Source organism: Cryptomeria japonica, chromosome 2 (assembly GCF_030272615.1).
Source record: "Cryptomeria japonica chromosome 2, Sugi_1.0, whole genome shotgun sequence".
In the NCBI taxonomy this organism is placed as follows: domain Eukaryota; kingdom Viridiplantae; phylum Streptophyta; class Pinopsida; order Cupressales; family Cupressaceae; genus Cryptomeria; species Cryptomeria japonica.
The window spans coordinates 19,735,164-19,760,589 of NC_081406.1; the positions used below are offsets into that span (position 1 = coordinate 19,735,164).

Below are 25,426 nucleotides of genomic sequence, written 5' to 3' on the forward strand. Positions count from 1 at the left end.
AAACACACAATCAAATCCAGAAACAGCTTGGTAATTAACTAATGGATTATGGAAATCTGATAAAATTAAAGGTCCGTTATGCCACTAGTATGCAATTCCATTATGTGTTATAGTTGGTTTAGGCTAATAGATCTCATGGTATACTTATTCCATTAGTAGGAAAATTAAGTTCCTTGACCAAACACACAACATATACATGCTTAAAAAGTCACAGCTTACAATAAGCATGTAAAAGTAAATAGAAAAGTTACCACCAACAGCCTATCTGTACATAAACCTCTTGTAAATTGCCCAATCAAAATTTATTCAAAATTTCAATCATTTTATGGGAACATGTCATAATATGAACATAAAAATAACAAAATTCACATGCTTAAATGGGCAAATACATACATAAAAGCATAAAACGGTATCTTGAGTTGACATAATTTCAAGCGATTATGTTAAATAACACAAATATTTTGTTCATTATCTTTTGGAAGGAAAAAAACATCACCTTGAGCTAGACGCCTTTCCAACATTGAGAGTTGACGAAGAATTTTTTTGTTAGGACCCTGCAAAACATGGATTACCAAATCACAAAGAAAATTATAGTCATTTCCACTCAATGGTAACCATACTGTGTACCCATCCCAGAGAAAAAAAATGTATTGAGCAACCTTCTTCAGAGCTAGACTAAAGCAGTTCTTTGCTCCAGACAAATCACCTTTCTTCCATAAACAATTACCCAGGCACAACCACGCATCTGCAAGAGAAGGGTCCAATTTAACCTGGACCACACTCAAATAAAGAACTAATTTATTAGCAAATACACAGCTACCAAAAAGCCAGATGCCATTCACAGCATTCTCACTCTCTATAGGCAACAGATTTTGTTTAGTCAGTTCTGTGAACCTACAGCTTTTGATAGGTGGTCTTCTGCTTCTTTGCGGTAATCAGGAGAAACATCTAGCACTTTCCCTCTCAGGTATTCATAAACAGCTCTTCTTGAAGATTGTTTTCTCTTTTCTGCATGTAACACAGTATCACAATAAGGTTAGAGTTTAATGGAGCAAAAGGCTGCATATTTATGCATTGCAATACCAAAACAAGGTTGAGTTGAATAAATTGAAAATGCTGCAGTTGGAACTGTTTTCTATATGAAAAATTGAAAGAATACAAACTGTGGGGTATTTTTCATTCCTTTCTTTTAACATTTTTGTAAGGCTTTGTTAGCTATTTTTTTAATTAGGATGAGCTCAATTGTAAATGGCTTTCATGGTTAACACCCAAATTTCAAAACCCCAAAACATTTATAAAGCATAGAATTTTAACACATCCAATTCTGGGTACAGATACCTCAACAGACAAGGTTGAATGCAATCCCTACAGACACTTGACAAAATTTAGATATCCCTTGGTTGTGGCATTTAAACTGAAGATATACTCCTACCGAGGTTAGAAACAGAAAAATTTGGAAAATAAAAAGAATATTTCATGTTAAGTGCTGCTCTATTCAGAATCTTTAGTGCATAGAAAAAAATCAAGAATCAAAAACTTTTGATTGCTGATGAGAACTGTCATATGCATAATCCTAAACAAACTGGGTACAAATTACAACAAACCTTATGACCGTGCAATCAAAATTCCTAAATAGACTGGGAGTGCATTAAATGAAAACAATATGGCCCAATTCTTGGTCTTCTCAATCGTACAAAAGATTCAGGAGAATTTAGGAGACCAATCATTGTGTGGTATCAGTGGGGGGTACACCAAATCAAATACAATATGCACCATGGGTTTCATTATGGTCTCAAACACACGTGGTCTAAACACAGTTTGGAAGAATCATTCTGCAATTGAGACAGAAAATGAAAAACCAACAGGCAGAAGGTAAGCAATTGCTTTTCTTGTATATGTCAAGCAACCTCTTCAACTGCCATACTTCTAGAACTACATCCAGTAGTTATTGTTCAAATAGGCTTCTAGTTCTCAAGCAAAACTCTCAGATTATTGTACAGAAATTGTAGATTCTAAAGCAATGCAATATGGCATTACAGTTGTAGCATGGTGTTCAATTATGCATATCATGGTAGATGATCTGAATATGTGTTACAGTATGATGGAAAGGAGGTGTTTCCAATCTAAAGTAAATGACAAAAGACTATTTAACCAAAATCTTCAAGTAAGGTAAGAGGAATATGTTAATGTTTGCGTACGCTTCAGGAGATTTTATTTATTTCTCCGATGGTTGTCTTTCCGTTTTGCTGTTCCTTATTTCTTGTTCGGCGATTAGCTGGAAGTATTCCGTCTCCATATTGTGTATGTGCTAGCAGCATTTATTCCATCGTGGATTTCATCCATTGAAGTTCTTTGACTCTTTGTGTATGTCGGTTGTGTAACTGACATCCTCTTTTGGTGTTTGGCCTTCCGACTTTCTTCTTCGTGAGCTATATCGGGTCGTGTTATGTGTTATATATATGCTGAGGGATGTGAAGTTTAATGTGATCGATATTCTGATGTATTTGATGATTATCAATGAAAAGCTCAGAACTTTGCTGCTGTGACCTTGCATCATCTTCAGTCTTCTGATATAACTATTATGTTCAGCTGAGATCATCTGTGTATGATTGACTGTTAAGTGTGAGAGTTTTGTACACAATTTGTGCATTCAATAAAATATTTTTTTGTGTGGCTGGGTTTTTCACCCTCAGGTGGAGGGCTTTCCCAGGATAAATTCTGTGTATCTTGTTCTTGTGAGATTTTCTAAGTTTCAGATTTTTGTGTCTTATGTTTCTAGTTCTAACATTAACATGATATCAGAGCGAGTTTGAGGCCGTCTCCCTCACAGGAGGGCCGGAGGCCTCAAGATTCTGGAAGGGTTGCTTGTTTATTGTTTGGTGTTATTCGAACTATGTTTTTTTGAAGACTTCACCTTCTCTAAGCTGCGACTTCATTTCTTCCTATTTTGGATTTCTCGAGCAGCCCTGCAAAACTCGATGGGATCTCTACAATGTTTTGGAAGGACAAGATCATGGCTTCTCTATGTCGTTGCTCTTATCTGGCATCTGCATCCTATCGGCTTGTATATGTTGTGATCATTTATCACATTGTTGTCATTGCTATTGTCTGCAATCTTTGTCTTGTTCATAGGAGAGAACACTCAGTATGTGGTGTATTTGAGCAGACCTTAATGCATACCAAAAGATTCCCGATATAAAGAACACTCAGTATGTGGTGTATTTGAGCAGACCTTAATGCATACCAAAAGATTCCTAATACAAAGAACAGTGTTGGAGGAGTCTTATGAGAAGATAAGACTCAACTACAAGACTAACTCAATGGGATCCGGCAATAAAGAAGTGAAGGCTACACATGTTCTAGGTCCTATGGTGACCTTTTTCACACATCGCCCCATTGCAAATGGGGACCTTCTCTTTTCTTGCTTTCTAGGGTTTTGTTAGTGTCCTGTGACCTTTTGCTGCAGTTTCACCAAGCCTTGTCCAGTTCAGAGCATTTCAGGCCCTGGCAATTGAAAGTTAGTTTTTGCAAGTTATGTGATTCCGAAGTGTGAACACCACCAGAGTGCTTAGAGAGGCCAAAGGACGAAGATCGCAATTGATTTGGACGAATTTGGACAACTTTCTATTTTTAGAAAGTTTGCTTTTTTTCTTTTTCCTATTTTTTAGGAAGTTTCGTTTTTGGCATTTTCAGCCTGATCCCCAGTATGACTATTTTTAGAAAGTTTTCCTATTTTTTAGGGATGTCTGCTTTTTGCTTTTTCCAGGATGCAAACCTAGGGTTACACTTGTACTACTGACCTACTTCGACCGGAACTCGAAAATTCCAAGTTTTGACCTAAAAAAGCTGAATCCCTAGATTTTAGGCTTTTTGCTTTTTCTGGGATGCAAACCTAGGGTTGCACTTGTACTACTGACCAGCCTCGACCGGAACACAAAAATTCCAAGTTTTGACCTAAAAAAGCTAAATCCCTAGATTTTAGGCTTTTTGCTGCTTCAGATGATCCACCTAAAGCATGGATTTCAAATTTCAAGTTAATCCGGTTAAATTAGATTAAACTGTGAAATTTTGAAATTTCTTTGAAAATTCTTCTAAGTCGGGCTAACAAGGGTTTTGAAGTGTTTCTGCAGGTTCAAACCCCATCACGAAGGTTGAAGAGGCCATGAAGGAGCCTTGCATGAAGTCCGCCATGCCTTAGGAGGCTGTGTGGGTGCTCTCATCAAAGTCCGCCATGCCTTAGGGAGGCCATGTGGGTGCCTTGCCTAAAGTCCGCCATGAGTTTAGAGGTCACATGGGTGCCCACTCTAAAGTCCGCCCCACCTAAAGAGACCATGGAGGAGCAAGGGTTGAAGTCCGCCCAAGGCTGAAGAGGCTATGTGGGTGCCAAGCTCCAAGTCCGCCTTGCAAGAAGAGAGGTCATGTGGGAGCTAACTTCAAAGTCCGCCATGCCTTAGGAGAGTCATGAGGAGGGACCTTCAAAGTCCGCCCCATGCCTTAGTTAAATTTACACTTTGATGGAGGCCATGAAGGAACACTCACCAAAGTCCACCCAAGAAGAGAGGTCATGTGGGAGCTAACTTCAAAGCCCGCTCAAGGTGGGAGTGTAGCCTAAAGTCCGCCCAAGCATACCAAGTGATGAGAAGCCAACTCTAAAACTCTGCAAATAGGTTAGAGAGCCATGAGGAGGTGTCTCCAAAGTCCACCCAAGGTGGAGAGCGCCTCAAAGTCCGCCCAAGCATGTGGGAGCACTCTTCAAAGTCCGCCCAAGCATGTGGAGAGCGCCTCAAAGTCCGCCCAAGGTGGGAGCACTCTTTAAAGTCCGCCCAAGCATGCCAAGTGATGGAGAAGCCTTGTCCAAAGTCCGCCAAAGGTTAGAGAGCCATGTAGGAGGTGCCACCAAAGTCCGCCATGACTTAGGGGACTCACCAAAACTCCGCCCATGGTGTTGGTCATCCAAAACTCCACCCAAGGTGCTACTAAGTGAATGGCCTTGAAACTCCGCCCTATCCTTCCATGTTGGTGGCCAACCCTTCAAAGTCCGCCATGTTTTGGAAGAGGCCATGATGGCCAACACTCTAAAGTCCGCCATGTGTGTGGGGTGCCCAAGGGGTGAAGTCCAAAGTTCGCCCTATGTTGGAGACCCATCAAAACTCCGCCCTACCCTAGCAAAATGATGCAAAGGTCTAGAAGTCCACCCATGTTGGAGATGTCTTAGAAGTCCGCCTAGGGGGTGTGTTCCAAAGTCCGCCCTATGCCTTAGCTAAAAATTCGCCTTGATTGAGCTTTGCTCAAAGTCTGCCCTCCATGTTGAAAGGACCCTTCAAAACTCCGCCCAAGGAAGTAGATGCTAAGTATGATAGGGGAAGGCCCTCTAAACTCCGCCATACCTTGGAGAGGTAAGCAAAGTCCGCCAAAACTTAAAGAAGATGAAGATAAACTTCCAAAAAGTCCACCTACACATAAAAGTCAAACAGAATCAACGAAAATACAAAATGATGTCATGAAAATCCTTCAAGATTTCGAACTTAAATCCAAAATAGAAAGTTTTCAAAAGGAGAATATTGGAAGATTAATAAATATTTCGAACTTATAGCCAAATTGGAAACTTTTGGAATATATTTTCTTCGAATTTGGAAACATGACAACACTTTCCTAAAGAATGAAGTTAAAATTGGAAACATGAGTTGGAAGATTTTAAGGGTTTCTGATTGAGGATTTAACTTTATTTACAAATACTTAGTTGTAAACTTCATTTCTACACCAAGAAGTTCGAGTTACTAACGAGAGCTTACTAAAGTATTTTCGGTTTGAAGATCATCTGAAGAAAGTTTTGAACAGTGTTGGAGGTTGGATAAACTTTTTGACAAAAGTTTCATAGATTTTTTTGAGAAAGACAACCAGTATAAGTAAGAGTTATTGAATCATTCTTGAATTTCCTGAGTGTTCTTGAGAAAATCCTGCCTTACTTCCATCCATTCGAAGGTGAAATGGAATTCATGACGCAGATTTATGAATTTTCTAAGTATTTTTCAGAGTTTAAGAGATGATTTTTAGTAAACTTATTCGAATTTCTAGAGAATGAAAATCATTTTTTTTTTTTTTGGCTAAGTATAAGAAATTTTCGGAGTTATAACAATTGGTGTTGATTCACGATCACAACCACCCTTGAAGACTAAAGGGTTTTGAGGATGAAATTTCAGTTTTTATGGCTAAGTATGAAAATGAAGTGAAATTTTCCAAACACTTAGCCGTTCACAGCCTCGATTTTCTTTAATCCAAGAGATTTCTAACTTATTTTCCTTTGGTTTTACGGGTCGCAAGAGGAAATAGAAGCGGGATCATCATAGAGATCGCGGTTGGAGTTCACAGGCAAGGTTCATCCGGGCATGAAGATAGCCAAAATTTGGCTAAGTATGGGAAATGTTGAAGGCATGTCAGGGTATCGAGAAGAAGGACATGATCACAGCGAATGCCTGAACAGCTTGATCCCATCATTTCATATTTGCAAGGGGTTACCCAGAGTTTTTTAACCCTTCGCCCACGCAACATAAATTGGCAACTGAAGGCAGGATCATCATAGAAAACACAAATGGAGTTTCGATCCAATTTCAGAATTGAAAACGGGACCACGAGCAAGGTTCATCCGAGCATAGAGAGGGACAAAATTTGGCTAAGTATGAGAAATACTTCGCGAAGAGATTTCTTCTCCAAATTCGAGGCACTTGAAAGAATCTCAAGGCATCAAGAAAGAAAAGTTCTTAGACTTGGTGAAAATATGGGAAAGTTAAATAAACTTCCAACTTCTTGAAGGATTTCATCTCCTGAAGGAATTAAAAAGACAAGCTCCCAAGCAGAATCAAATGGCGACAAGAAGGAATCAAATTTCCATACTTGGATGATTTCTTGACACAAATTGGAGAATTCAAGGAAGACATCCAACACGTTGAGGTGGCGCCTCGTCATTTTCCAACCAATCAAATCGCTCCAAGTCAGCATGTCCAGATTCGATGAACCTGACTTCACAATGCAACAACCTTCTATTTTCATTGATGGTTCATATTTAGCAAGAAGGACAAGTGTCCCAAATGTAATTGGTCGAGGGTAGTTAGTTTTGGGAAACCCTAATTAGGGTTTATAGCTTTCAATCTGGGCCCTTGATCACTGTTTGATCTCGGCCGTTCATTTATTCTTGAAAACTATATAAGGCTACCTCCTCTCAGTTGGAGAGGGTGAGGTTTTTGATGTATTGTTGCTTAAGGTCATTTCCAGATAATATATTGCATGTGCGCTGCTTTGTAATCTCTATTATTTGAATGATTTGCATGGTTTCAATTGCCTCAACACTTAGTTAGAAATAATTTAGATTTGCTTTCATTGTTGTTAATTTGAATGAAGGATTTGATAAGTGTCAATTGATGGTGTATCTCCGCTCATACTTTTGGTGTATGGATGATTTCCATCTCACCGTGCAAAGTTAGTCTGAGCCCATCCCCTGTGCATCCCAACATCTCGATCATAAGCACAACCCATTGAAGATTGCACCGGCCTTGTGTAGTTGTCCCTAGTGTGGCGAAGCAAGGTTTGGTTTCTCGAGGGCACCCAGTTGATGCCATCTCTAGAATTCGTAGGATTAGATTAGCCTTCCTGAACCCTATCTCCCTTTTTCCATTTCTTTTGAACGTCTAAATCCCAGAAAATTCCAAAAAAAAAAAGAAGAGCCTAAAATTGCTAAATCCATCTAAGTCCAGCAGTTCAAGATACTTGTCAAACGTAAGTCCCCCTTGAAAATTTCAGCATACACTACCCAAGAAGCTATTCCACTAAAGTCGCTTGTTCGCACATATAGACCTTGGAATCAGTAGTGATTTTTCAGGAGAGGATAGAATACCTTCGGGTATCCTATCCTAATGTTTGGTAGATAATAAAACAGACACCAACACATTGGAAGACATCTAAGTGGGTATTCCAGTAATATAGGGCACTCACAGTTAAAAAATTCTCTATACAACACGTATTGGTATTGGATTGATTGGGTGCATAGATTTTGATTGGACAAACGATTCTCAATATCACAAATCCACTTCTAGATACAACTTCTCACTTGATTCCAGTCTTATATGTTAGTCAAGAAAGAAAGAAACTGCTATTGCTCTTTCTTTTACCAAGGCCAAGTATCGAGGGGCTATGAATGCCACCATGGGGCCCTTTGGCTTTAGCATATTCTCACCAAGTTTAGTATCCAATTTTACAAGCCATCTGTCATATTTTGTGACAACCAAAGTGCCATCTTGATCTCTTGAAACCCAATCCATCATCAACAAACCAAAAACATTAAGGTCCACATGAGCTACATTTGGAAGTTAATTCATAGATAGGTCATAGATCTTCGCCATTGCTTGACTTCTAAAGCTTTCTCCTTCGCCAATATTGGGAATGGCCATCACTATATCCCACCAATATAATGATCTAACAAAGTTGAAAGGAAGCTCATTGTCATAAATGCAACAAGGAATGCTCTCATCTACAACCTCCCTTGCTTCATTCTTGAAGGCCTTTTCTAATGAGCCTCTTTTATGCAAAAGAAAATAAGTATTTTCTTCTCGAGATAATGGTGGCAATGACATGAAAGGATTTGGGCTAACTGGTTGTACATTCTTTCTTGTGAAGAGGATTTGCTCTTTTCTTTGATCTATTACTTACCATGTTAGCATTATCTTAGTCTTTAATATATCCCATTAATTGTTGCTTTGGCAACCCTTTTTCATTCAGCCATTGACAAATTCTTACTCCGAAGCCAAAAATAGTGCACAAGTGAGTTGTCACTTGACTGCACGAGCTCTTATGCTCATTACCACATTGGCCACGACACCAACAATAACCACCACCTATTCAATCATGTTCATATGTCGCCAAAGCAATGAGGCTGCATCAAATTAAGTTGAATCTCCACAATTGGGGCAACTAAACTAAAATTACCAGCCATTTTATATAAACATAACAAAATAAAAAAATATTACAAATTTACAACCCTAGATCTTTTTTAAAAAATTCGGCATTCTAACCCCTTATTACGCATTAAAAAAAAATCAAGTCTTAAAAAATATTCAAAACTTATAAAAAAACAAATTTTAAACTTGAAAATTTTTTAAAATCTACAAAAATTCTTCAAAACTTGAAAAGAATTATAAGATTCACTCACCTTTGATAGATAAATCTTCCCCATGCAACTCTTTCTCCCCTATTGGTGTAGGTTTTTCTATTTTGTAGCGCTCCACCCCTTATCTTGGAAGAAAAAAACACCAACCTTCAAAAACCAACAATGGCAGCCTGGAGGCAATAAATGTTGTTTCAGTCCCTTGTGTTTGTGAAATGAATCAAAATAAGTATATGCCCTCACTTTAGGGCAAAATTAAGTTTTAAAGGCACTTTTTGGTTTTAAAATGGTCAAAAGAGAGTTTGTTTTTTTTTTCCGGGGGGGGGGCAAGGGTGCGGGCACCTAGATTGAAAGTCCCCCCAAATCCCCCTAGGTTCGACCAAATCCACCCATGGGTGAACCCAAAGCTATCCCAACCCCAGACCTAACCCATATAGGTACAAAAGGAGTTTCAAGAGAACCCTACAACATTGAACATAAGACTTGGGATCTCACAAATCTCCCACCGAGGAAGAAATACATTGATTGCAAATGGGTGTACAAGGTCAAGTACAAGGAAAATGACACACTAGACAAATACAAGGGTTGGTTGCAAAAGGGTTCTCACAAACAAATAGCATTGACTATGAGAATACCTTCACACGTATAGCAAAGATAAGCACCATCCAATTAATCCTATCCATCGCAACTCAGTTTGGTTAGGCAGTCAATCAAATGGATGTGACGAGTGTCTTCGTCAATGGAGATTTGGAGGAAGTATACATGTGTTGACCACATGGTTTTTAGGTTATAGGGAAGGAACATTTTGTATGCCAACTGAAGAAATCTCTATATGGCTTGATGGAAGCACCCAAGCAATCATACATTAAAATTGATTGGTACTTGGATGAATAAGGGTTTTAGTGAAGTTCTCTAAATTTCAATGTGTATGTAAAAAGCATAGGTAATGATCTCATTCTACTAATCATATATGTAGATGACATCATTATTATAGGTACTAAGACATGTTCTATTGAACAAATCAAATCTAATATGAGTAAGGTTTTTGACATGATTGATCTAGGCCTCGTACATTACCGCCTAGGTGTATAAGTTTGGCAAACAAGTGGCAGACATTTTATTTCACAAACCAAATATGTCAAGAGTTTGCACAACAAATTTAAAATGACAAATTGAAAAATCTTGTCCACGTCTATAGAGAAACGTCTGAAGCTTTTAGTCAAAACTTACTCTAAAACAATTAATAAGATAGCATACAAGCAACTAGAGGTGAGCTTAATACATCTTACAGCCACTAGACCTAATTTGTGTTATGTTGTGAGCTTCCACTCCTTCCTCCTACAGGTCGAATTTCCACTCTTCAAGCAAAGATGAGAGATACAAGTCAAAATAGAACAAGGAAGGTGGAAAACAAGGAATCCCAAATCTTCCTCATGCGGGGTCATTTTCCACTCCTTCCTCCTACATGGCGATTTTCCACCCTCGCTAAATTGAACGATGAATGAAGAAGATAAAAGTCTAAGACAAGAAACTCAAAAAATTATAAGAGGCAAAACCTTCCTCCTTCCTAGTGAAATTTCACACCTTCCTAGTTCGTGGTGAATTTCCACTCCAAAGTTAATGAATTTCAAGGTGGAAATCTTCCTTGTGCATCCCAAATTTCTGCACTTTCCTCCTAGGTAGCATTTTTCCACTCCTCATTTGTGCAATTTAAGGTAATTTAAAATCGAATTTGAACAAAAGCTAAATCTTCCTCCTTGGTATCGAATTTCCACCCTTCATGTGTAAGCGCTTCACATTAATGCTTGATTAATTACAAAATCGCAAGAGAATGATGAAGCATGCCGACTTAATAAGGGAGATTGTGAATCTTTATTTGCAAAATAAAATGTTTTCTAAGGCAAAGTCGGCCTATGATGAAGAATGAAAGGGTGCGATTCTTGTTGTGAGGCAATATAAAATAGAGGAGGAATGCACCATTCATTCAAATCAAATTCAAAACTGCTTAAACAAATTCGCATTAGAGAAGAGGACTTCTAAACCGCAGCCAGCATAAGGAAATTCAAAATTCAATTAAATTTTGCCAAGCATTGAGAGGAGAAGTTGGAGTCAAATCGTGGAAGAAAGAAGGAGAGGACTGATCAAAGATCAAAGCCCAAATCGCTTCTTGCTAGGGACAAGAATTGAATTTTAAGACAAACATTCAGAAATCAGATTTAAAATCAGAACTTTTCCAAGTGTAACTTGTGAGGAATACCATTGTCAAATATAGTCAAGTGCATATTTCCATTCCTAGAATTGACAATTAAAGCGTGAAATTCTGATTATAGGACTTAAATTCAAGGTTTGTAAGCAAAAAATCAGAACTTATGCAATTCTGGAATTGATTACTTGGAAGCATTTTTTAATCATTAGTCGTTTTCCAAACCAAATTTTTGACTTTGAGCTTCGTATAGGAACATATCAGAATCAAAGACCGGAGGTAGTGCGAGGAAGATTCAGATGAAGACCATGCTTAGAGGTTTCTTCCCGAAGTCACAAATGTCATCAAGATAGAGGAAAGTTGGGGACACCAACTTAAAACAATTGGATCTAGTCAAGCTCAAGAGGAGAATGTTCGGCACCCGAGATCAAATGCCATCCACATTGGCAAGCAACATGGTCAAGAATGGAATTTACCAAGCCGTCGGTTTCCCGCTAGCAGTTCAATGCGACAAGTTGACATTCGAATGTGCAAGACATTATGATCCTCAAACAAGGACGATAGTGGCACCTAATGGAGTAGTTCTTGCATTCCTCTCGGAAGAAGCAATCAGGGAGACCTTTAGTATTCCTCATTATGATGGGATGGTGAACATAACAAAGCAAGAATCAACGGCAATATTTGAAAAGACACCGGGAAGATGTATGGGCTTTGTTACATCTAATTGGATGAGCGGACCAAAGAGAACACAATCCAAGCTTCCAAAGAAACTCATGTGCACTGACTTCAAGGATGAGTATAGCGATATGGTGCTCATGCTAAATAGAATCATAGGGAGCCAACAAGGAGCAGTGTTTGAAACCTAGATGTTCTACTATGTAGAAGAGATTTCTCTAGGTTTGAAGATGATAAATTGGGCTAAGCTGATTGGCGAGAACCTAGATGTGTAGTAGAGAAACTTGGAAAGAACAAGAATATTCTACATGAGTTCCTATGTGGTATACATGTTGGCCAAGAACATAAGATATAAAGGATTGGTATCTAAAGGCGAAGTAGGCTTCAACGAGGTCAACTCAAGGTGTACGACTTCTATCCACACTTGCAATTGCACACAAAAAAACATTATATAAGAGTAAACGATGCATTCTCAATGTATCTCACTCGTTTACTACAAGGTGGAACACACAAACAATTGTCAAAGGAAGTTATGGCGCTAGTAGAGAAATATGGTTTGTGGTTCATTCAATTTCCGACTTTCACATACATAAGAATCTAGGGGTGCACATATCATCCATACAAGCTTCCTAGATATCCGACTGACAAGATGGTGCTACTTGAGGTGGTGAGGCAATTGACCGAGTTTGATTTCATTCAGAAGGAGAAGCATAGGCCTGGAGTATCCTTTCCTATCTCAGTTGGTAAGATGATAGAGACATGTCCTACAACCCAAGCAGTTGAGATAGCCAAATACAGAATTGCACTTTTACCAACTTGGGGTATAAAAGATTAGATCGTGTTTCAATCCTCATCATGACCAGATTCATTGCATATGAAACCAGGGAAAGAGATAAGGGAAATCAAATTCTAGAAGATAGTTTGTTAGATTATTAGGTGTCATCTAATTTTCTCATTGGTTCTTGCTCCTCGAGGTTCATGATGAGGAGAATATTCCATTTTTATTGCATAGCATTTAATGATTTTTTGTAAACCCTAATTAGGGCTTAGGTGGTTTAATCTTGGCCCTTCATTTGTAATAAGAGCTCTATATAAGCTAGCTCATTTCATTGTACCTCATAAGCGATTTTGGAGACTTGTTGCTATAGTGCTGCCAAATTGATATAAGACATTGAAGCTTGGTGATTTTATATGCTATCTTGGAGTATTTGCATGGTTTCCTATCTTCTCAAGTCAATTTAGATTTGCTTAAGCTACTTTAGTTGAATGAAAGTTATTGTGGATGATTCATTGTGAAACTCTTATGTCCATACCATTTACAATTTGTTGATTATAAGTTGTAGTGAATGGTTAGTCTAGACTCTAAACCTTTAAAATAAGCTTAACTTTGATTGCTTCTCACTCACTGATATGCATATCTATGGTATTGATGATTGTTATTAGTAATTTGAATATCATTTGCTTTCCTTAAAAGATTGCACTAGCTTTGCCTAGTTGTTCATTGCATGGCGAAACAAAGCACGATTGAGTTTCATTAAGTCATTCATCGTCTCTTGCATTGTAGGATTAGATTAGGATTTCTCAAAACCTTATTGTTTTTTCACTTTTTTTTGCATAAGTCATTAGTAGTAGTAAGCAAAGAACATCATCGAAAATCATTCGAAAGCACAACCAGACTCATAGGGCATTTTCCTTGACTTGAAGTGATCATCTCCTAAGAACAATTACGTAAGTCCCCTTGGATTACCAACAATCACATCAACCATTGAGACTATCCACATGTCAAGACCTAACAGTAGAAACCTTGGAATCATCTCAGGTGATCATTTAACTCAGCATTTGGGAAGGTGTTGTTCAAGAGAGGATAGAGTATTCAATACTTTATTCTGTGTTCGAGGTGTCACAAAACACACATCAACAATGTGGAAATACATTGTCACTTCATCAAACAACTTGTGGAGATGGATCTATTTTACTAAAGTATTATCCAACAAAGGACCAAACTGCAAACATTCTTACCAAATCTTTGTGTCTGACAAATTTGATAAATTTTCGAATAAAGTTGGTGTACTTAGTAGAATGACCATTAAAGGTGGGTGTTAAAATAATTACTACGTTGTAATGGTCAATTAGTTATTATGTGTAGGCTCTAATAGATTTATTTCGACTTAAATGTTCTTTTTATTTGTCCCACACTCATAACATGGGTTGTCTCCTATACTTATCGTCCTTTATAGGAAGAATTTCCCTTCTTATTTTATCATTGAATATCTTGGTTATCTTTATGTGCTTGATTTCCATAACACCACAAGAGAAATTTAGAGGGAGCTTACAACATCATATTCAGCTCAACAAATCAGTGAGGCAACAAGTTAAAATTGAGCCATCAAGAAAATGGTTTCATCTATGATCCATTATGTCAATGTACCTAAATTTATAGGGGTTGAAGCAATGGATATAGTCATCACAATCTACATTAGGTGTCTTCAAAGGCATTAATTTGTCAACACCCTTGGGAATGTGAGAAAAAAAGAAACTCAATGTCTGACACCTAAGAATATCTAGAAGTCGACCTTTTGTATTCATTCTCAAAAACAAAAGAAAGAAACTTGATCCAACTTATTTCTAATGTATCTTTGTAGGATATGGAGAAAAAACAAAGGCCTAAGGCTATATGATCCCTTGAAAAGAGATGTAATATTAAGCAGAAACATTAATATTAATGAAATACCTTTATCTACCATCCAATCAACTAAAATTGTAAATATTGAAGAATCCTCTAATATACCTCAAACTAAAAGACACAATGGTATCAAACCATAATTCAAGATGCAAACCTCGAGAATCCTTCTTCATCCAAAATGACTTGGAGTCAACATGCAATCAAAGCATTAATGACTTTTTATGAAACTGAAACCCAAACCTTAGAAGAAGCTAACAAAGAGGGAAAATGGAGGGTTGCAATGCAATTAGAGTTTGACACTCTAATTAAGAACAAAACTTGGGATCTTGTTCCTCCACCCCATAAAATATGTTGTTAATTGTCCTTGGTCATATAAAATCATATGTAACTCTACTAGTGCAATAGACAAATATAAGGCAAGATGAATCACTAGAGGCTTTACTCAATGACATGGTTTAGCCCATAGATGGCCCACTCGCAGAGTACTCGGTGAGTTCTAAAAACTCGCCAAGTTTTCAAGCTTTGCGAATAAAAAAGACTTTTAGTCGGCCGCAACAGCATAATAGAGAAAAACGGCAAAAACACATTTTAGCTTGGGTTTTTTGCTGAGAAGGGAGAAGAGTGACTCCAACACTCTTGCAAGGTGGTTTCTAGCTATTCTTGCCAATTCCAAGTGGATTTGAAGGGGATTTGAGGTGGTTTTTTAGGAAAAATCAGATTCCCAGGTTGGTTTTTTTTTTTTCTATGTTTTTTTAAAACATTTTGTTTATTTTTTGTTGCATCTAGATGAATTAAAAATCATTTCTAAATGGTCTAAAATCTTTTTAAGTTATTTGAACAAGATTTAACACTAGTTTTGACAAGTTTTGTTGAAATTTTCACTTATTTTTTAAGAATCTCTAGTTTTCAAAAAACAAAATCAAACCCTAATAGTTTTGTTTTTTTTACTTTGAATGATGTCTGAATTTTTTTCAACTAATTTAGATAGTTTGCTAAATTGTTTAACTAAAATGTTAACTTTCTTTTTTCACTTTGTATGTGTAGGTTAACTAAGCATTAATTATGGCAAGTTCTGATTGGACACTAGAACCATGCCCATCTAGATATATAGGCACCCGTCCTAAAGGTGCTAGAGATAGAGCTTGGAAGTATGCCTATGAGGGACCGGATCTTGGGATAGTTATTTGCATAAAGTGTGATAAAATACTTCATGGAGGCATCAACCACCTCAAATACCACCTTGCAGGCATAGACAAACATGATGCTAGAGAATGCCAAGGAACCAATCCTGAAATAAAAAGACAAATGAATGTCTTTCTAACAGCTGGGGAAGAGAAGAAATTGCAAAGGGAAAGGGCAAAGCTAGCCATGAGATCAGCCATAGCTAAATCTCAAGGTGCTTCTATTGACATTGAAAAAGAACAAGAAGCACTTGAGGGCATAGTGGGCTCTCGGCGTGGCCCACGTATCCGCAAACCCACCACCACATTGCCCATCGCTTCTACTTCCTCTAGTAGAGTACCTGGGGCTGGTAGGGGCACTATTGCATCACAATCAGGGTCCATAGGTGATTATTTTGTGCCCAGGAACACACCTAGAGCACAACCATCATTAGAGGTCAATGGATGGAATAGGAAGGCACATGAGAAAACCGACAAAACCGACATTGCAGCAGTTGATTTTTGGTACTTCAACAACATTCCATTCAATGTGGTAGAAAATCCTTATTGGTTGAATTTGGTGACCGCAATGACAGTTGCAGGAAAGGGGTACAAGGCCCCTTCTCGCAAGGATTTGAGTGGGAGGTTAGTAAATTACTAAATAGTCCACTTGATTTCATTTTTAATTGTTTTTTAGATTTCTTGTTTATTAAATCAAAATTGTGTACTAAGACCTAATTTCACTTTGTTCTTGTAGGTTGCTCACAAATGCAGTTGCTAAGGCAAAAGAAGTGGTGCAGGACCAAAAAAATGAATGGACAAAATATGGCTGCACCATTCTTTTTGATGGGTGGACAAATGGCAAGAACCGCACCATCATTAATTTTTTGGTTGCTTGTAAGGACAATGTAGTGTTCTTGAAATCGGTTGATGCCTCCAGTAAGATGAAAAATAAAGAAACATTGGCTGGAATGCTGGAGCGTGTTGTCATGGAGGTGGGAGTAGAGAATGTGGTGCAAATCATCACAAATAATGCAGCAGCATATGTGGCAGCAAGTAGAAACCTTTTGAATTATCACCTTTAGCAATATTTTCATTTGTTGTGGCTTTGTTTCTCTGGGTTGCATCTTTCTTAAGATTAACTTCTTCTTTTGCAAGTAGAATCCTCCAAGAGAGGCACCCCACTCTTTTTTGGACACCTTGTGCAGCACATGTCCTTGACCTTCTTTTGGAGGACATAGGGAAACTTGAGTGGGTGACTCCAGTTGTGGAAGATGCAAGGAGGATCACAAAATATATTTACAATCACCCTTGGGGTCTACATTTGATGAGAGAGCACACCCAAGGGAAAGATTTGGTGAGAGCTAGTGTCACAAGGTTTGCAAAGCATTCTTGCTGCATTGAATTCTTTAAACAAATGTTTGTGAGTGAAGCATGGCTAAACTCACCTTATTCAAAAAAGGCTGAAGGAGAGGTTGTCGCATGCATAGTCTTTGACAGCCATTTGCACAAAGGGCTGCAAAGATTGTGAAGGTAACTTCAAAACTTTAATTTTTAATTATTCTTGACTCAAATCTCTCATTATTAATTTGTAACTTCATTAATTAATCTTTTGTAATTTGTATTTTTCAATTGTAGGCGTCAGAGCCCTTGGTTAGAGTTCTCCGCTTACTGGATCGGGATAAAACCCCAATGGGGTATATTTATGAGGCCACGGATAGGGCCAAGGAGTCTATCAAAAATTACTACAAGGGGGATAGACTCAAATTTGATCCTAATTGGGAAATTATTGATAAGAGGTGGAACAATCAGCTCCACCAACCCATTCATGCAGCAGGGTACTTCCTCAACCCTCGTTTTAAGTTTGGGGGTTCTTACTCAGATCCAAATGGAGAGGTCATGGAAGGCCTCACTACATGCATTCAAAGGATGGTACCCGATGTTGAGGAGAGAGACCTCATTGTGGGCGAACTCCAAAATTATGAGGAAGCAAGGGGTAAGCTATTCTCTTCAGAGTTGGCTAGGAGAGGAAGAACCACTCAATCCCCAAGTATAACATTTGCCATTTGGATTTTGGGATCTAAAGCGATTGATAAATTATGTTTTCTCTTTTCTCTTTGCTTTCTAACTTTTCAAAAAAAAAATACTTTGCAGATGCTTGGTGGCAAAATTGGGGTGAAAACACCCATCTCAAAAAAATTGCCCTCAAAATCTTATGTCAGCCTTGTAGTTCATCCAATTGTGAGCGCAATTGGAGCTTGTTTGAAGCAATCCACACGAAGAAGAGGAGCAAGTTAGCGCAGAAATGCCTCAATGACCTTGTCTTCATGCAATATAATCTTCGATTGCGCGTGAAGAAGAGTAGAGAAAGTAGAAGGTGGTCCAATTGACTTGGATGATATAGATCCTTATAGTGATTGGACATCACAGGAGCCGCCTCCATTGTTTTCCAAGGATGACATCACTGACTTGGAGAGGCAGGCTATGGAGGAGGAGGGGGGTGGATTTGGTTTCACACTGGATGACATTGAGGAGGAAGAGGATGAGGATGAGGAGTCATTGCTAGTGCCAGAAGCAGGTAGAGACATAGTTTCATCCAGGATGGAGGACGAGCCAGCCATACCAAGCAAGGAGGCACAGTCAAGCCCACTGTAGACTTCTAGGACTAGACCCTCTAGTTCTACCTCTCCCCTAATTTTTGATAGAGCTGGGAAGAGGAAGTTGTAATTGTAATGATGTATTTACTTTTGGTTTTACAAAAACTATTTACTATTTTGCTTCCAAGCTTCCAGCCATCAGCATTCCTCATGAGGATGCGATTTTGTAGACACTTTGCATTTAAATATATCTAGAATAAGCTTGTTTCTTTTGTGTTCTCATTTATTGACTCATTGGATGCATCTTCTCATTAAATTTTGCAAAAAAAGCATTTATAATTAAATTTAAGCGTGTTTTTAAGTTAACAAGTTTTGCCAAGTTTTGCCAAGTTTTTCTCGAGTTTTTTTTTTCAGGCCTTGGCGAGTAGTTCATCTATGGTTTAGTCTATGATAGAACATTTGCCCCTATGGCAAACATAAGTACCATTAGAATGCTCCTTCCCTTTATAGCCCAAAATGGTTTGGAGATGCCAAATAGATTTGAAAGATGAATTCTAAATAGTGATCTATAAAAAGAAATCATATGACTCAGTAAAAGGGATTGAACAACCAAACAAAGAATCCTATGTATGTAAACTCAAAAAACCTTTCTATGGTCTTAAACAAGCTCTTAGAACTTGATATGAAAAGATTAATAGCCTCTTTCAATCTCTTGGATTCTCTATTTGCTACTCTAATAATGACCTCTATTAAATTGAAGATGGTGAGATTATTATACTTGTGTTATGTGTAAATGACTTACTCTGTGATGTCCCCACTTTGAAATATAATTTAATAAATAATAATAATAAAATTAAAATACAAAACAATAAAAATTAAATTAAAATTTGATTAAAGTTAATGAATAGTCAAAAGGCATGAAATGATAAGTTGTGACTCCCCCAAATATGAGGTATAAAAGGGAGAAGAGAATTCATTTGAAGGAGGGCTAATTGGGTAATCAGAAGTGCAAATCTGATTTGAATAATAAGTGCAAATCTGATTGTGAAAGGTTGTGTCCCTTTCAAAGGGCAGAAATAATGAAGAGTTGCACTCTTTCAAATGGTGCAAATGGTGAAAGGGTGTGTCTCTTGCCAAAGGGCATACATGATGAAGAGGTGTGACCCTTCCCTCACATGGAGAGATATAAAGGAAAGGAATCAAAAGCATCCAAGGGAACACCATTGAACAGATCAGATCAGAACTATTATTAAGTTATAGGCAATAACATACTTGTTTTTGGTGGTATGCACGGGGATGTGCTTAATATGTATGATTAAGATATGAAGTCTGATAATGTTCTTATGCAGAATTTAATAGTTCATATGCATTCATAATACATAGAAGACTATTATATTATTGGCCTAGTCTTAATTCATCTACTAAGTCCTATGAGGGGATAGGTCGGTGTGTGTAGGGAAAACCCAAGATGGGTAGGGACGTAGTCCTATGCTCTAATGTCCCATTCTCAGTGAGGTGTATTCAGTGGTCCATTGGCCTATTCCAGAGACCCGTAGGCTATTTGGAGAGGACAATTAGGGTTTCCAATTTCTATGGAGTTCTGCACGAGATTTTTAGGGTTTGTCGGGAGGGAATTCTTCAGTTCTGCTTCTGGTTTCGTTCTGGGTTTTCTATGAACTCCAGGGTGGCATAACATACATTTGATTCTTTGGTGAAGTCAGAACTTACTATTTTTAAAAAGTTAGGGTTTGGTTGTTGGGATGATGCAGTTCTATTGAGTTTTCAAAGCTCTTTCTCTAGGTCCGAAAATCATGTTTTTTGGAGCAGTATTTCTTGACTTACTATTTTTAGTAAGTGGTTGTGATGAGCATTTCTATTTTTAGTAGTCTCGGACAGGATCCTGACTCAACACAATTCAATGGTCTTCATCGTACAGCTTCATCCTTGATTTTGGTATTGATCAGTATTGGAGTTATAAGTTATGTAATTAAATATTAATTCCTTATCCTAAGGTTTAATATTTAATTATTTTATTACTGATTAATGTTATATTGGGTGACTTAAGAAAAGACATATTTATATCTAATATCAATGTTATTATTTCCTAAGTTATGTTGATGCATAATAGCTTCGGCAAGATAAGACATCTCTAACTATTCCTTTATCTGATATTTATAAATGCTCTCCTTAATTCTGTTATAACTTCCTTCATTTATGAAACTAATTTATGTACTTACTATCATCTGATAGTACCGATAATGAATCGGGGTTTTTTGTTCTAACCCTGATCCATTATCGGGCTATCATTTGATAGTCTAGATTTGCATATGATTATCGGGCTTCATAAAGAAATGATTATCGGGCTATAACATATTTTGATTGCCACCGATTATAATCGGATTAACACATTTAGTTATCGCACTTAACACAATTGTTTATCATCGATTATAATCGGGTCAATGCATTTGTTTATCATGCATTGCCACCGATACATTATCGGTTATTAACCATCAGTGATTGCACATTGTTTCTATTACCAACTGAATGATATCTTGCAAATGAAACCGATTAGCATCGGTTAAAAAGAGGCATCGACCAAGGGATATCTTGGTCGATCATGTCCAAAGGACATGACCGATCAAGGTATCTCTTGATCAGTCCCCCTTCATTGGTATATATACACCGATGGAACATTGTGGGAGATGCATAGAAAATCATTAATGTTCTCTCTCCATCTGCAGCAAAGCAAAATCAGAAATATTATATTGTGAATCAACAAAGAAATAATAATACATTACATTGCATATATATATAACATGTTCTTCAAATTGAAAATTGAATATACATTTACAAGTTAGGCATTGAAATTTGAAGAATGCATTAAGTTATTGTTGAGGACTTAGGCAAGTTCGAACTTGTCTCATTATTGGTTAAAATTGTCATGTCCCCACTCTAGCTCAGTCTAGCAGAGACATGTGAGTCAGCTTATTATGGGGTCTTGTAGGCTGACAGGGTTGGACAGAGACCCGGTATGGTTATTCAGTGTTGGAGACTTGGTATTCTAGCAGTTATTGATCAGTTGGGAGACATTCCTTGTTTTTAGGAGGCAGTTCCTACTTTTTAGGAGGTTTGATCATGCCCAAGGTTGGGTCTCCATGAGATGCCTCTTTGGGTTCAGTTTCAGAGAGATTGGGCTTGTTTCCTAAATTTTAGGAGCATCCCTAGATTTTAGGGATGAGACTACCAGTGAATCCTTGATTTCCGACTTCAGTCACAGACAGGTGACAGGATGATTTTAGGGTTTGTAATGTCAGTTGGGCATTTTATGGCTATTTGGGTTATATTTTTAATATTTCCTAAGTTAGCGTTTAATAATTAAATAAGGCTAAGTTGTTAGCCATTTTGGAGTAATAAGGGGATTTTTGGCCTCATCTGGATGCGCACCCTATTGTGTGATAGCTCGTTGGAAAGATCTTGAAATTCTTTAAATCTTTCTCTTTGGTCTCAGGGCAATTCAGTGAGCGGATTTCTGTCTATGAGGAAAAAGGTCATTTTCTAGTAACATGACCACTTTAAAATAAGAAATTATAACATTTCCACTAGACCATGCCACTTGGAGACAATTAGGGTTCGATTTGCAATTGAGAGGGGTTATAAGGGGATAGGAGCTTCATTCTATCATCATCTTTTGCATATTTGACAACTTGTATGAATTTGCTCTGGAGAGCGATTTCTAGACTGGGACGCAAACCCCAGGATTAGGATTGGCTGGGACGTAGCCCTCAGCAATCTTTGGCACCGGACTTATAAGGCATTGTGTGTGGTGATTAAGGACAGAGGCATCAATTCTCAGTAGGGTTTCAGCGTGGCCTACCATCTTTCCAGTGGAGACGTGGTTCATTGCAGCTGGAGGAATGCCATTTGCAGCAAATACACCACGTGGTGTATAGGGTATTGCTTGTATTCACTTCCAGTGTATGTGGGGTTGGAGAACATTCTTCATCTTCCAGTTTGACTTTGAATTTGTATGAGAGCTTGGGAAATACATTGGATTCATTGTTTGGCTTTGTAATTCAGACAAATCTGCCTGGTACGATTTGCAATAATTCTGACTTTTGCTGTATACCTCATTTATTTCAGTATTGCTTCATATTTGCTGTTATCTATTCCTTCCTATGCTATTAAACAATCAAAAACACAAAAACAAACAACCCTTTCTGCACTTCTGTCTAGTTCTGTAAGAAAAACTTAAATAAACAGGAAAACAAAATTAAAAATAAAAAAATTACAGCAGGTTAACAGCAAAGATCTATCAGGGATCTTTCAGTGGTATCAGAGCCATGTATTCTGCCAGCCTGTGGGGTTAATCAGACTTTATTTCTATGCATTCGGGTAGAGCGGATATAAATAGGTATTACACACGCAGAAGAGCTCAGTACGAGCGTGAGTTTGGGATAGAACAGAATCCAGTCATGGCTGAGGAACAGGTGGGCGACAGAAGAAATCAAGATGAGGAAGAGAGAGAGATGATGAGGACTCTTATCACTACTCAGCCCAGGATCGTCCAGGCATTAGATAGGTTACAAGATACCTTGGATCGTTTGGATATGGATGGACACAGAGGTAGGCGTGGTAGGTCACCTTCAGTGGCTGGTAGTCACCGCAGCCATCAGTCCCAATCTTCAGTTGGGAGTTCCCATCATTCCAGCAGGAGGCACCGCCATCGTACACCTACTACGAATAGGCCATTGCTTCCTCAGTTCATACCAGGTGAACAACCAGCACAAGTGGAACCACCGGAGGTTGGGTTCCAGGAGTCAGTTTTAGCAGCCACAGCTGAGTGGAGAGCTCTACCCCCTGAGGTTAGGGGCGTTTTCCCTCTTCCCCAGTATTGTGCACAGCGTAGAGATACAACCAGGTTCAGGGGAGATCGTGGTAATAGACCACACCAGCAGCAGCAGAATTATGATTTGAATAGAGCTACTGGGAAGATTACATTGGCCCCATATAATGGCACAGGAGACACTAGCGCACGAGCGTGGGTCCACAAGCTGGACATATATCTTTCATTGAGGCCCATGCCTGAGCGTGAGGCTATTCAGTTTGCTGTATTGCATTTAGAGGGGATTGCCTATGATTGGTGGCACCATGGATTGGTCACCCAGGATCACACCTTAGTTCACTCCTATACTGAGTTCACTGAGCGTCTCATTGCACGGTTTGACCGTAAGGATACAGAACTTTATTACAGGGAGTTGGCTCACCTTAGACAAACCGGTCATGCAGAAGCCTATATTAATGAGTTCCAACGTATTGCAGTGATGGTACCGGATATGCCCCAGAGACGTAGTGTGATGTTGTTCACTGAGGGCTTGCAGGATAGGCTAAAGGGACTAGTGCGTGCTTTCCAACCAGCAACTCTTAAGGAGGCTATTGAGGTGACATTGAGACTAGATACTGTTCCCACTTCTTATCAGGCAGATAAGAAACCATTTAGAGATTCACGGCCTGCACAGAAGGCCAATACGTCCCAGAACAAAGAAGGGACTTCAGCGAAAACCCCTTGGATGAATCAGGAAACGAGGAATGAATTGAGGAGGAAAAAGTTATGTTTTTCCTGCAAGGAACCTTGGGAACCAGGACACCGTTGCATGGGTAAAGGAAAGGTTCATTTGATTGAGGTGACTTCTGAGTTAGGAGATGAGGAGGTTCTTGATACTGATATTGAGGAGGATACAGAGGATGTTGAGCAGGTTCAGACACAGTTGGAGCTAGACATCCCTGAGCCGTTGGCGTCAGCCAAAGTAGCTATGGCTACTCTCTCCAGTTATCCTAAGTTTCATGCCTTCCGGTTGAAAGGTACACTTAAGGGTAAGCGGGTCACCAGCTTGGTAGACACAGGTGCTACGCATAACTTTATTGATCAGAAATTAGTTGAGAGGCGTGGCTTGCAGTATGAGGAGTTTGGTGGTTTTGGAGTGAAGGTGGCAGATGGTGCAGTTTTGGGTTGCACCAAACGGATTCCACAGCTTAGTATTCAGATGGGGAATTATACTTTGACTGATGATTTTTATGTGCTTCCTATAGAGGATTATGATGTGGTTTTGGGCATGCAGTGGTTACAGGGTATTGGGCGTTACATTATTGATCACCAACGTATGCAGTTGGAGTTTCTGTCTGGAGGGAAGAAAGTGATTTTGAGGGCAGCTTCAGATGGTGGACCTAGGGAAGTGACTTCTCGCAGGATGGAGACTATCCTCAGGCATAATGATGTACTCTGGGCTACGCATTGTTTGGTTAAGTCCAAAACACCCACACCCCAGGATGGCCGTGTGTTTCATGTGGACATTCAGTCAGTGATGGATCGCCATGGTAGAGTATTTGGTGATATACCTCCTGGAGTGCCACCAGATAGAGGTTTTGAGCATGGTATAGAGTTGGAGGAGGGAGCAAAGCCAGTGATTACTACCCCATATCGTCATCCTAGAGCTTATAAGGATGAAATTGAGAAGACAATTCATGAACTATTAGATATGGGTTTCATTCGACCGAGTTCTAGCCCGTTTGCTTCTTCCGTAGTGTTGGTTAAGAAGAAGGATGGGACTCTACGGATGTGTATTGATTATAGAGCCTTGAACAAGAAGACAATAAAAAACAGATATCCTATTCCGCGCATCGATGAGTTGTTGGATGAGTTACATGGGGCTGTCTATTTCTCTAAGATTGATCTTCGTTCAGGCTACCATCAGATTCGTGTACGCGCTGAGGATGTACACAAGACTGCTTTCCGTTGTCACTATGGGCATTATGAGTTCCTGGTAATGCCTTTTGGCCCTACCAATGCACCAGCTACTTTCCAGTCCTGTATGAACCATATCTTCAACAAGCAGTTGAGGAAGTCGGTTCTAGTGTTCTTTGATGATATATTGATTTACAGTTGTACTTGGGAGGATC

At 38.7% G+C, this 25,426-nt stretch overlaps 1 protein-coding gene across 4 annotated transcripts in view; it reads right to left on the reverse strand.

The window, feature by feature from the left end:
• Positions 1-25,426, reverse strand: part of LOC131035389 (uncharacterized) — a 182,937-nt gene that overhangs the window by 126,232 nt on the left and 31,279 nt on the right. For 3 of the 4 annotated variants that reach the window (XM_057967076.2, XM_057967075.2, XM_057967079.2), the window contains exons 2-4: positions 899-1,008; positions 660-770; positions 497-554 (exon numbers count right to left, since the gene is read on the reverse strand). In XM_057967076.2, the coding sequence (XP_057823059.2) occupies positions 497-554; positions 660-770; positions 899-1,008 (279 nt within the window). The remainder of the gene's footprint in view (positions 1-496; positions 555-659; positions 771-898; positions 1,009-25,426) is intronic. The other variant, XM_057967080.2, reaches the window with a different exon arrangement.